Genomic DNA, 14087 nt, shown 5'->3' with positions numbered 1-14087 from the left:
TCTAGGGAGCCTCAGCAGCCTGACACATTCCAAGCCCCTTCTGAGCCATCTCAGCACAAGAGTGCCATCCTAACGTAATAATCCCTGCCTTAGGACTGGAATTATTCCCAAGCACAAAAATTCCTTAGAGACTTTTTTCTATCTTCATCAAATAATAACTCATAAAAAACCACTAACTTACCAATATCAAATTGTGCATAATGAATACTTGGTGTGCTTATAAAAGAAATACATATGGTAAAAAAAATGATGATGAGGTAGGAGATTGCTAAGTACTCGCAATTATTTCAAATGGCTGCATAGAAAATAAGAGAAGGTATCATAAGGTGGGTGTAATTAGGAGTAATGGAACAAAATTAAGCCCAGGAAAATTTATGCTGGGTATTAGAATAAATTTTTCACAGCAAGGTCAGTGGTTCCTGTGGTTGTTCTGACCCCCTTCTCCAGGCTAAGTAATTTCCAAACTAGACTAAGGGGAGCATTTAGAAATAAGAGGTTAGCAAAAAATCCTTTACTGTCCAGGCATTCATTGATCAGGATGATTTAATACAGCATTTCCTTTCTTGGAATTAAGCATTCACTCTTGCCAAAATGCTTTCCAGTTGTTTTATTAACTAGGCTTTTCAAACACCCCCTTTGAGCTCAATAAGCATTTTATTTCCACTTTTTACATAAAGAATTTGAGTTGCAGAAGTAAAGGAACTTGCCCAAGGTCATCCTGCAAATTAACAGCTGGTGTCTGGGCAGTCCTGTTACTGCTAAGCTCTTAAATCAGGCTTCTGTGCTAATTCTGACTCCTCTGAGGTGGGGAAGGGGAAGATAGACAAATGGATGATCATTAAGACACTTCTGAGTATTTTTCTAAAGTTCAGGAGCCTTACATGTGAACTGCTGGGAATTATGCTGGCAAATATAACACACTGTGTCTTTGAGCGAATTCAGCTTTTTGAAAATCGTGGAATTGAATCAGGTTTTTTTGACCATTTGTTTGAATGGTATGCTATGAATTGGTTTCAATTTGTATTTTATGCCAAAAGACTGGTTTGACTGAGAAATTCCCTCTTGCTGAAGTTGTCAGTTTCCTTTAAAGCAATGGTTCTCAAACTGAAGTGTGGGCTTGTTAAAACCAGCTCCCAGGTGATACTGATGTGGCTGGTCCCAGGACCACACTTAGAGAACCACTGCATACCGTCTCACTATCAGATTTTCAGATATCCTCCATTTAAGTAAAATGAATATCTGAAAACCATTACCCTCAGACCACAAAGTCTCCTATAAGCATGACCAATCTGCTTGGGTTTCACCCTTTAATATGCTCATTTTTAGAGAAGGGGCACCGGGGGGGGGGCGGGAAAGTTGCTTGTAACAAATGAGTATATTGATTGCTTCTCCCAGACTATTAACTGTACTTCATTCCGACCATAAAGAGGCTCCAGGCCTCGTGTATTAAATAAAAACTGATGTAAAGGGGGAGAGAGAGAATAATGGGAAATGCTTACTACATATCATATTTCTTTAAAGGTGGTCATTTTTATTGGAGTAGAGGAGAGATGGCCATAAATAGATTCAGGGTAGATGGGGAAAGAGAGGCATCTTCCATTATGGTCTTATTCTATCACCCTCTGCCTTTCCACTGAGACTGAAGTCCACCACATTACTCTACCCCTTGCTACCTCCAATCAAGGAAAATAGCAAGGAGAATTTTACTCTCTCACTGAGCCCCATAATGCCTAGTTCTCCCCAGTTTCCCAATGAGGTGATCAATTTCAGTTCATTGTTTTTCCAAGGGTCACCATCTTCAAGTATATTTCAGGCTGTCTAATTCTACGGAAATATCCTCCAAGGTTTATACCCTCCTCCTCTCTCCAACCCTTTTAAAAATAAATGCTAGGTGGAAATGCCATCCTTCTAACCTGCTTCCAGCCAACGCATATGTACAGGGAAACTATCACTTAAAAGTCTGCTCTCAGTTATGGGGAATAAATAATAAATTGCTCTATAATACAGCATTACAGCACAGAATATGGCACACTGCCTGGCAGACGGGCAGAGCTGGAGGAGCACATGTGGAATGGATTTTACTGCACACTTACTGGGTGATCGGCATCCAGCTCAGAACCATACATGAGAACTCTGTGAGAACATTTGTCTAACTCAGAGATCTTCCGGGGAAACCAGGGCACATCCTCTAGCTCTGCTGGAAACACAGTGCAGGTTCAAAATATTAGCTCACAGATTGTATTTTCCCCTTTGCAACATTTGTCAGATTGCAAAATCACCCGACAAGCAAAAACTGGCCTTGCCTTCTTCCTCTGTCCAAATGTTCTCTGGCGGATTCAGCGTCACAATCGTGGTTTGAAATTTCAGTGACTGAATGAGCTCATTGAATTCCGTTTTGCCACACTCACAGTCCACAAAGATTTCAACTTCCGAACTTCTTCGCCGGGATTTCCTGGACTCAATATGAACCATGTTGACATGTTTTTCCTGTGGAAATATAAGCAACATCTCTTAATCACATTCATGGCACAATAAAAGGGATGCCATGGGCTGCTCTTGTTCAACTCATAAGCAAAAAGGTACCAAGTGCCCACAAAAGAGGAAGAGACAACCTTCTCACCGTTTGCTTGACTAAAACATGGAAATGTTTTCCAACCATTGTCTCTATTAATAAGAATAGTAACTGTGTGTAGGATTTCCTGTCTCATTTTTAACAAGGGGAGGACATTAAGATATATAAAGGGCCCTATAAAATGTGTGATAATTATGAACTTTATCATTTCCCAGATCGGTCCACATCCCACTGGTGGTATGCATGACTGTTTGGGAGGAAATTAGTTTATTGTCATGTAATCCCCAGATTTATTTATTTATTTTTATATATTTTCCAAAAAAACCTAAAACTCAAACTACTGATTTTCTGGTAGTATAACATCTCTTTCTGAAATAAAGCTTAAAATCTTGGAAAAATAATTAATAGTATGAATAGCAGGCAAATGAGGCAGAAACTGGGAAGGTGATGTGAAAATGACTGAAGTTTGGGAAACACTGGCCAAAGTGTGGCCCCATTGTAGGGGAACAAAAAAAAAGGAAGCAAGGAAAGTAGCGAAGAAAGGATCTCTGCAGGCAAAAAAAAGAAGAAGAAAAAGAAGAAGAAGAATCCCTAATGGAACCACTTAGTAACTGGTCTCTTTCAGCAACCTCCAGGCTAGCTTCATGCCCAAGGATGTGTTGCTGCAACTATCATGATGGATTTCATGGGTAAAATCTCCTTACAATAAGGAGTTCGTAGAAGGGCAGCAATTTAATACTTAAATCTCAGGTTTAAATTTTCCCAGTGATCCAGTCTTCCTTTGTCCTGAGTTAACTGAAGACTAAGTTCTCCTCTCCACCCTAACCCACCCCCAAATAAGCAGATCTCTCCCCATCACTCCATGGTACACTCTGATTATCAGCACAATTCCAAATACAATCCTGGATGACCTCAGAATTTTCAGCACAGCAGCAGATAGGTAGTTTCCGGTACCAGACTAAGATAAAATCTGATGGCATCCTTCTCAGTATAAAGAAACTAGTCTTTTGACCAGGACACTAAATGCTCCATTTCTGTTTTTAATAACTTTTGCAATAATGCCATATTTTCTAAATCGGCAGATAATAAAGGTAAGACTAAAGGTAAGATAATAAAGGTAACATTAGGTTCAAAGTTCAAGAGTCTTCTCACACACTGTGTCACTTTGGACTTTTAAAGCAAAGTGGATATTTTTAGACAAGGAAACTGAGGTCCAGATGGGTTAAGTGATGTAACTAAGACCCCATGACTAGCTGATGGCCGAGTGAAAACTCATGGCTGCTTACTCCTTCTCCAGGGATTTTTGCACTGCACCCAGCTGTCTAATTGAATTGCCCTGCCTTTGGGAACTGTATGGAGGCAGTGCTGGATGATATAATTATGTGTAAAATATTTCCCCAGATTTCCATTACCACTCTTTATGGTGCCTGATCCTTTCTTCAAGGTCAAAAGAGAACAAGGAAATATTTGCAAAAACAGGCTGCTAATTCCCCCTCTATGGTCATCAGAGAGGCATTACAATAATGCCTCATATCTGTACACTTTACAAAGCACTTCCACTCATATTATCTCATCACAACAACATGTTAGGTGGGAATTATTATTGCTATTTTACAAATGAAGCAATTGAACCTAGGAAGCAGCTAGTGATTAGCCAAGCCAGGAGAACACAGGTCTGAATCCTCTGACTGCAATTCCAACCCTCTTTCCATTGCACCAGCAGCCCAAGGCACCATGCAGAGCTAGGCTCCCTATCCTACAGCTCTAATCACTAATGCCCCCAAACAAAATGCACTGGCAAAGCAGGCGCTTGCTGAAGGGTAGGGGAGCCATCAGGTGTGCCCTGGCAAAAAGGCAACAGTTTTCCTGGCCTTTTATAACCTCCCCCTCAACGGGGCTCTTTCTTGAGGTTACAAACCACCCACCTGGGCTTAGGAAAAGGCTACTACATTTCTACAAGATAAAAAGAGAGCTAGCCCTAGCTCATACATAAGGAGAATGACTCATCTTTACAAAAGACACATTAAGTTCTTGAAACAATGAGCCTTCAGGGAATATCGAGTACCTATACTAATATATCTCATTTTATGCAATAAATGTGCTCTAGGACATGTGCACGATTCAAATATGAACAAATCAAATCAGGCTGCAGGCTCTTGATGTTTAAAGATACGCTCTTTGACCGCTTTTGTGTTTGCATTTCCAGGTGTGAGTCTCACACTTTTTAATTACTGACTTCCTCACCTGGCAACAGTCTGCAGAACTACTAATAGGCTGACGCTGAATTAATAAAACACGGTTTCCACGAATCTGCTTATTTCATTGTTTGACAGACCAACTTGTCTTGTAAAGCCTCATGAAGCTTGGTTTCTTTGAAACTTGCAACACATTATCCAGAAATAGTTCAGTAATATTTCGTAACAGGTGACAAGTTTGTAACCCGGCACACAGACGCTTTTAAAGTTAGATAATGATATTTTACATTCACCTGAAAGAGTTTCAGTGCTTTGACCAATCCACCAACTTCATTTTTCAAGGAGAATACAACTGCCATCTTGCTGCTCTCGGAAGCAGTATCACTTTTGCTGCTTCCCTTGTTGCCTTTTTTATCATCATTTTTACCAGCGTTGGTTTTATTTAGCTTCAAGAACGTAGAAACACACACACAAAAGTATTAGTTAGGATTCCAGAGTTCTCTATAGCTAGATTCTTTTTCAGACATTCCATTCATACGCTGGAAGCCCCAGCAATCACACAAGCTCGAGGAGAAGTTGCCAAGTCACTCATAACTTTCAGTCGTAAGTACAAGTCTAATTTACTCAGGGACAGTATTTTCCAATGCTGAAAGATATCACCAGTGGTTGAAATTAAAGGGGAATCATACTTGCTTCACTTTAAGAGCAACAAAAATCTCATCATCATAAAGTATAAAGTATCATGTATGAATAATTCCTGTCTTTCTTTCTAGGTTTATTTTACAGCATGAAATTTGATGTTAGCCTAGCTGAATCATATAGAAGTTATATTGATTACTAAACGTAACAAAATTAAGACTAAACATATATTTTTCACAATAATTTTTGTTTCGATTAAATCTTAAAAACAAAATATTCATATTGTTCTGAAATATGTCAGGACAGGCACTAAAACTGATCACCTTACATTCTGTAATTAGATCCACACTGTCAATGTGAATCTATCTGCAGAAGTTCGCCACAGAGTGTATTCAATTAAGGCCATCTGTGTCAGCAGATGATATCTGAAAAGTGGCTATTAAAATTCAGCCACAAGAAAAAAGTAAAGAAAAGAAAGAAAGAACTAGCTCATCACCAGGATCCAAGAGTAGAACTGAGAAACTGGAAAAGATTACCACTTCATTGGCCAGTCAAATACTATAATACATGACTAAGTAATGACTCTTAGTCTATTGGCTAAAGACAAAAACGGCAGATTCCAGAAACTCAGATCGCATTGCCAGAAATACACAATTAAAAAGCTGGGAACTTTTACTTAACAGACAAATCAAATTAGAGTGTACTTTTTCGTGTTCTTTATACGCAAATGAAGAACTGGACAAACAGAACTTTCTCCCTGGCAGAGAGTAATAGAATGCAGTCATTCCAATCTATTACTTCCTCATGAAACTGAAAAATGTACATTTGATATGGAACCCAGTGAATAGTGCTTTGCTATTTTCTTCCTCTGATTTCTCTACTGGCTTTATTTTCACACAGTTACTATTGCCTCATTCACTAGATTTATATGTCATAGAAATAAATATTTTATAATTTATGACTTGAGGGAGACAAGAAGTTTATATAGGCATTGGCACTTGACAGTATGTTTAGTCATTAAAAGCTCAAATGTAGTACTCTCAACATCTGCCACAGATCTTATATATTTAAGTAGCATTTTTTATATGAAAGTATTATTATACATTAACCATAACTCTGAGTTTTCCTTGTTTTCCTTCTAGCAGTTCATTATGGCTTCAGAATTCCTCACTGTAATATCGCATTCAAATATACATGGTATTTAAATGTTAGAAAACCTACGTACGTTTTTAGACTCATTTTTGCAAGTTGATTTAAACAGTTCTCCAAAACTTGCCCTGATTACTTTTCAACATTTTTAGGAGTAATAATATACCAGTACAATACAACCCTCTGGCACATATTCGGAGCTACAATACTAAAACAGATTTTTCTATGATACAGACTGAATTGCAATTGGTTGATAAACTCTGGTAGACAGTAATGAAATATCATTTAATATTTTTAATAACTAGAAATCTGAATACATTTTTCTTTCACTATCTTTTTTATTAAATCCTATGACTATTACCCCATATCAGGATCTAAAATCCTGCAAAATATTACTTTTTTATTCTGTTATTATTTAAACACAGAAACTGCCTTAAACATTGAAATAAGTGGTGCATTGCTTTCATTACTCCATCAGTTAAACCGAAAAATAATGGAGTAACAAGGAACACAGGAAAACTTTTGAGAGGAATCTGATCTTTCTCTTATTCCAATAACCAGCACCTACAGACAAAAACAGAAAATATTACTTTGTGTTTAAAGACCAGGTTTTGTAGATGGAAGGGGGTACAGAAGACACAATAATCTTGCAGGAACCATAGAAATCTATTTAATTTCTTCTCCCTGTTCCAACTCATAATAAATGGACTTACAAAATTCTGCACACTTTTTTTCAGTTTTGATATAAGACATTGGTTTATACAACCTCTCATTCATAATGTTCGGGAACTTCTTTACTTTCAACTTATAAACTTTGAGGAAAGGAAGTTTAGCACGTAACGATCAGGACACACGCTTTACTTCATGGAGAGAGAAGGAAGAGTGGAGGCAGGTTAGACAGATGATAGAGGAAAGAATTGAGGTGTTTACAGCAGGTGTCCAAATGGCAAGGATAACTATCGCTACCCTAGAAAACACTCCTCTAGAGAGTGCCAGCTACTCAGTACTCACTGTTAAGCTGCCAAGCAGCTGATGCTCTTCGGGCACTGCTGAATCCAGAGAAAGCCCTCTCCTTGCCCAGTATTTACTAGAAAACATCATCATTGCCGGCTGCATGGATTCCGATGTAATTCTCTCTCTGCAGCAGGGGGGATTAGAGGGGCAGTAGCAGCGCTGGTGGAGATTGAGAGGAAGAGGCGTGCGAGCAGTGGACCTCTCAGGGCGCTGCCCAGAACCCTGGTGCTGAAGAAAAAGCAATGTGAATCTTCCCCTCCTCAGGCTCCTTTATATGAGTGACTGGGCACTGATGGAAGGCTGATTAGAAAGAAACTCATTTCTGGCTGCCGATGGCCACAGTCAGATTACAGACCTGAAGCCTGGGGTTATCTGTGTTTGTGGTGCTATTTGTTTCATAGGTCGAGTAGCAGTTTGGGCATGGGTGGTGGAGAACAATATCTAACTGTGTTATTTGTAAAAGAAAACATCTATCCCCTGACATTAGCTCTCATCTCTCAAACCTGCTACTGGCAAGTTAACCTCAGCCTTTAGGAAACTATGAATTCAAAGTTTTCCAAGGAAAATAATTCAAGAAAGATCGGCAATGCAGAATCCCTAAGCCATTTTACTTTATGTTAATAAGCTTTTTCTGATCTGATGTGTTATGACTGTGTGTGTGCACTTGTGTGTGTGATGGCATTCGTAAAATGCACTGCTTTCCAATCATGTGATGCCACTATGCAATGATGTTCAGGCAACTGTATTGTAAAGGAAATGTGAGGCTGTGATTTAGCCACATATAGATACAGTTGAGACACTAACCCTAGAATCTTCCTAAGTGGGAAGGAAAAGGAAATGAAATGCCCATATAGTCATTCCTTTGATGACTTGAAACTAGAACAAGTCCAACAATTTGAAATGCACAGATCAGTTGATGTACTTACTATTCAAACTTTAGTTGAGCCAAAAAATAACCATGGAAAATATTACTAGCCTCCTGAAGGATGGAAGACTCTTGACCAAATGGACTTGTTTGACTGTAAAACTAAACAAAACCTAGGACTGGCAGTCCTTGTCTACATAGAAAACAGGATGAAACTTTTTCAAAACAGGAATGGATGAGCAAAAATTAACTGGATTTTAATTGTTTCTGGAGTCTGGAGGGGACATAATTATTACTTGATCTAATTTTTGAAATATTAAGTATTTGGTTTGAATTTCCTCTAAAAATCAGCTCTGATAACCTAATAGGAAAGTGAAGTTTAAATACGCTGATTGGGACTTCCCTGGTGGTCCAGTGGTAAAGAATCCACCTTACAATGAAGGGGATGAGGGTTTGATCCCCGGTCAGGGAACTAAAATCCCACATGCTGCAGGGCAACTAAGCCCGCGTGCTACAACTACTGAGCCCACGCGCTCTGGAACCCCCACACCACAACTAGAGAAGAGGCACGCCACAACTAGAGAGAAGCCCGCACACCACAACAAACAGCTCATGCCACAACGAAACATCCCGCACGCCTCAATGAAGATCCCGCGTGCCGCAACTAAGAAAACCCGACGCAGCCAAAAATAAATAAATAAATACATTGATTGAAGTAATAATAATAATAGTTAATATTACTGAGTGCTTAGTATTTACCAATTCCTAAACACTTTTTTAGATAAAAATGTGATTCATCATCACAACAACACTTACAATGCAGTAACTATTGTTTCCATTTTATATAAGGAGAAACTGAGGCACAAAGAATTTAGGTAACTTGCCAAAGGTTTACACAATTAAAAAGTGGCTGAGGCAGGATTTAAGTTCAGGCAGTCTGGCTCCAAAATCCACGCTCTCAACTATTACATTACACAGCCCCTTGAGTATGCCAAACAAGGTAACTCAAGAAAGTAGGTAACTTTCAAAAAGTACTTTCAAGAAAGTAGGTAACAAGGTCCCTCAAGGTAGGCTCAAGAAACCATACATGGATTACTTCAGCTAGAACGGGATTTGGGAAGCTGTGTAATTTGGGGAAGCTGTAAAGATTTGCTAAGCACTCACTCTGTTAGCCTGGGGATGCAAAGATAAATGAGATACAGTACCTACCCTCAAGCAAATCACAGACTAGCTGAAAGAAATATACGTGCAAATAAATAAGTGAAATAAAATACATTGAATCCTCTGCAGAAGACATTAGAAGCACAGAGGACACAGTGCTCAATGTTATTGATATTTCTAATAAGATGAGTTTCCAGAAAGTGATATTTGTTATGCTCTGGTTTTTTTTTTTTTTTTCTTACGGTATGCGGGCCTCTCATTGTTGTGGCCTCTCCCGTTGCGGAGCACACGCTCCGGACGCGCAGGCTCAGAGGCCATGGCTCACGGGCCTAGCCACTCTGCGGCATGTGGGATCTTCCCGGACTGGGGCATCAACGCGCGTCCCCTGCATTGGCAGGAGGACTCTCAACCACTGCACCACCAGGGAAGCCCTGTTATGGCTTTTAAAAGGAAAAATTTTATAAATAAATTTCATAATTTATCCAAAAAAATAAATAATATTCAGTGAGTCACCAAATCCTTGTTGATTCTTATTTTGACATTCCTTTTTCTAGTCATAACTGCCACCACTCTAGTTGAAGCCTTTATCAATTTTCTTCCCTCTAACAGACTGTCCTGCCTAGACTACATCCTACTAAGGCATCATTTTCATTAGGCTATAGTCCCAATACAAAAATAGTAAATGCTTCCTTTTAAAATATAAATTTGTTATCCTGGCATTCAAATTTCCAAATAATCAGTCCTTCAATCTGTCTTTCAAGTTTAATAGTTGTCTTCCAAAAACTTTTCTTCCCTTGCTGTTCCTTTTTCCACCTCTCTGAAATTAAAAAAATTTTTTTTGTTTGTTTTTCTTTTAAATTGCTTCTTAAATTTGGTGTTCCCCAGGGTTTTATTCTTGACTCTCTTCTCAAACAATATATTGTGAGTGAAGCTATAGCACATAGATTCAGTTATTTGACAATACCTAAATCTTTATAACCAGCTTAGGTCTCATATCGTTTTAAACCCATATACTCAAATGCTTATTGGACAGCTTCACTTGGCCAGTCACAGGCAATATGTATAAGATCTAACTTCGAAGAGTTTTTTTTTCTTAAATTGCTATTATTTATGTGTGGTCTGGTTCAATGAATGACACAATAATTTAACCAGTCCCCCAAGTCAGAAACTTGGGAGTTATTCTGGCACCTTTTTATTTGTTCCCACATCCAAGTAGACATGTTGTCCTATGGATTTTACACCTTAACATCTCTTTTTCTTCTCACTGCATGCTTAATGCTATTGCCTTAATCCAGGTCATAATCTCCTGGCTATATTTTAACCCCTAAGTGGTTTATGCCTTCAGTCTTAAAGTCCTCCTCTGAGCTGCTACTTTTCTAAAATACCAGTATGGTTACGTTATTGCTTTGCACAAAGCCCTTCCAATTGATCTCTTTCCCCTACAGGATAAGGTGATAAAGTGAAAAGCCCACTGAATGCCATTCAAGGTTTATCAGGATTTGGATCCCACTTTCCTCTTCAGTCTTATCTTTCACTGGCACCCTTGCCCCAAACCCACACTCCATCATTGTTGAGCAACAACAGTTCTCTATATATTGTCTTATATTAATTCTCTCTACGTGGAATCACCTCCTTACTATCTCCCATTCCATTCCAGTTAACAAATACAAACTTATTTTTAAATATTCAGCTCGGGCAACACCTCCTAGAAGCCTCTTTCAACTCCCCTAAGGTATTGGGTTGGCCAAAAGTTTCATTCGGTTTTTTTCTACAAGATGGCTGTAGTAGCACTTAGTTGTCTTTAACTTCATTCAAAACAATTTTGTTAGATTGTATGTGACAGCTGTCATATCAGCATGTATTTTTAAAAAGACATCAAAATTGGTGAATTTTTGTGTAGCCATTTTAACATTAAAGATGGAAGAAAAAAGCAACATATTCGGCATATTATGCTTTATTATTTCAAGAAAGGTAAAAACACAACCGAAATGCAAAAAAAGATTTGTGCATTGTATGGAGAAGGTGCTGTGACTGACTGAATGTGTCAAAAGTGTTTTGTGAAGCTGGAGATTTCTCACTGGACGATGCTCCACGGTCAGGTAGACCAGCTGAAGTTGATAGTGATCAAATTGAGACATTAATTGAGAACAATCAACATTATACCATGCAGGAGATAGCCTGCAAAATACTAAAAATATCCAAATCAAGCACTGAAAATCATTTGCACCAGCTTGGGTATTTAAATCGCTTTGATGTTTGGGTTCCACATAAGTTAAGCAAAAAAAACCCCCTCCTTGACCGTATTTACGCATGTGATTCTCTACTTAAATGTAATTACGGCTTCCCTGGTGGCGCAGCCGTTAAGAATCCACCTGCCAATGAAGGGAACACGGGTTCAAGCCCTGGTCCGGGAAGAGCCCACATGCCGCGGAGCAACTAAGCCCGTGCGCCACAGCTACTGAGCTTGCGCTCTAGAGCCCGCGAGCCACAACTACTGAGCCTGCATGCCACAACTACTGAAGCCCACGTGCCTAGACCCCGTGCTCCGCAACAAGAGGAGCCACTGCAACGAGAAGCCCACGCACCACAACGAAGAGTAGCCCCCGCTCGCTGCAACTAGAGAAAGCCTGCGCACAGCAACAAAGACCCAATGCAGCCAAAAATAAATAAATTTTAAGAGACCAAAACGAATAAATGTAATGAAACATTCTGTTTTTAAAACAAATTGTGACGGGCGATGAAAAGTGGGTACTGTACAATAATACGGAATGGAAGAGATTATGGAGCAAGCGAAATGAACCACCAGCAAACACACCAAAGGCCGGTCTTCATCCAAAGAAGATGATGTTGTGTATATGGTGGGATTGGAAGGGAGTCCTGTATTATGAGCTCCTTCCGGAGAACCAAACAATTAATTTCAACAAGTACTGCTCCCAGTGACACCAACTGAAAGCAGTACTCGACGAAAAGCATCCAGAATTAGTCAACAGAAAACACATAATCTTCTGTCAGGATAACGCAAGACCGCGTGTTTCTTTGATGACCAGGCAAAAACTGTTACAGCTTGGCTGGGAAGTTCTGATTCATCCGCCGTATCCACCAGACATTGCACCTTCGGATTTCCATTTATTTCGGTCTTTACAAAATTCTCTTAATGGAAAAAATTTCAATTCCCTGGAAGACTAAATGGCACCTGGAACAGTTCTTTGCTCAAAAAGATAAAAAGTTTTGGGAAAACAGAACTATGAATTTGCCTGAAAAAAACGGCATAAAGTAGTGGAACAAAAGGGTCTCCCCAGGGCATCGAGGCACATATTGGACAAACCAAAGATTTGGCGTCTGTGCTATGGGATAACTTGCAGTGTTCCACAAGTCCTTTTTGATCAAAATTCTTCTCGGGGCAGTAAGGACAAGGAGAGTATAACGGTTTGGGACATTCCTTGGCTGAAGGGATGCATCCTTGGCTGTGGTCTTCACACATTCCATGATGTAATTCTGGTATTTGGAACATGTAGCCACGTGCACCCAGATCTTGGATGGGAAGACGTTTTTAGGGCAGTCATGGCAAGAAGTATCTGCGCTTGTGCTGTCAATCTGTCGCTGGAGCTCCAGGGCTCCGAAGCCAGGTGCTAGAGTGCTGCGACACACTCCACACTTCTTTCAGGCATTCCTGCAGGCATGCAGAGCAAAGGACGTGTTCACGCGGCACCTGAACTGGCTTCTAGCCACACGGGACACTGGAAGCAGCCCAGGGGCTCGGCCTCCGCCATGGGCCCGGGCCTGGCCAGCGACACACTACTACCCTCTCGGTCCTGCGGCTGCGCCACCATTTTGCAGCCGGGGAGCGCAGGGCAAAGGCGGGGGGGGGGGGGGTTGCGGAGCGGGAGGGAGTGGGGCGAGGACCTATTACTTCTGAAATAGGTGAATTCCCATATAAGAAACAGACTAAATTATCAAGCTTTCATGTTGTAAATAGTAGTATTTCCACTATTTCTGAAGAAGGAATATGTTTTGGGAAAAAACCAGGAGTTTTAGGGACAGTGAATTTGAGTTGACTGCAGTACTATCAAGTGACTTTAAATAGCATGCAATTCTAAATGTGAGACTGGAATTTGGGAAATAGATTAGAGCTGGGAACAGAAATTTGAGAGTAATTCAGTGATGTTAGCTGATGCAGGACATGAACTCTCCAAATAAAAGAATATATATAGAGAAAAACCCTCTCTAGAGAGATTGGAACCCTTTTGCACTATTGAGGGAAACATAAAATGGTACAGCCACTGTGGAAAACAGTAAAGCGCCTCCTCAAAAAAGTAAAAGCATGGGGCTTCCCTGGTGGCGCAGTGGTTAAGAATCCACCTGCCAATGCAGGGGACACGGGTTCGAGCCCTGGTCCAGGAAGATCCCAAATGCCGCAGAGCAACTAAGCCCGTGTGCTACAACTACTGAGACTGCACTCTAGAGCCCCGCCAGCCACAACTACTGAAGCCTG

The 14087-nt window shown here is 40.1% G+C and overlaps 1 protein-coding gene and 1 pseudogene across 3 annotated transcripts in view; both read right to left on the bottom strand.

The window, feature by feature from the left end:
- Positions 1–14087, bottom strand: part of TPH2 (tryptophan hydroxylase 2) — a 117811-nt gene that overhangs the window by 95080 nt on the left and 8644 nt on the right. Inside the window, exons 2-5 of one of the 2 annotated variants that reach the window (XM_082634574.1) lie at positions 7567–7797; positions 5061–5213; positions 2304–2487; positions 2094–2194 (exon numbers count right to left, since the gene is read on the bottom strand). In XM_082634574.1, the coding sequence (XP_082490700.1) occupies positions 2094–2194; positions 2304–2487; positions 5061–5213; positions 7567–7671 (543 nt within the window). In that variant the 5' untranslated portion in view covers positions 7672–7797. Of the gene's footprint in view, positions 1–2093; positions 2195–2303; positions 2488–5060; positions 5214–7566; positions 7826–14087 lie in introns of those variants that run through there. The other variant, XM_082634573.1, reaches the window with a different exon arrangement.
- Positions 12670–13425, bottom strand: LOC309812459 (E3 ubiquitin-protein ligase RNF114-like; annotated as a pseudogene). The gene has a single exon. The product of its transcript is annotated as an E3 ubiquitin-protein ligase RNF114-like (transcript).

Source organism: Mesoplodon mirus (genome assembly GCF_964341445.2).
Source record: "Mesoplodon mirus genome assembly, chromosome: 11".
Classification (NCBI taxonomy): Eukaryota; Metazoa; Chordata; class Mammalia; order Artiodactyla; family Ziphiidae; genus Mesoplodon; species Mesoplodon mirus.
This window is presented reverse-complemented; position numbering and strand designations above follow the sequence as displayed.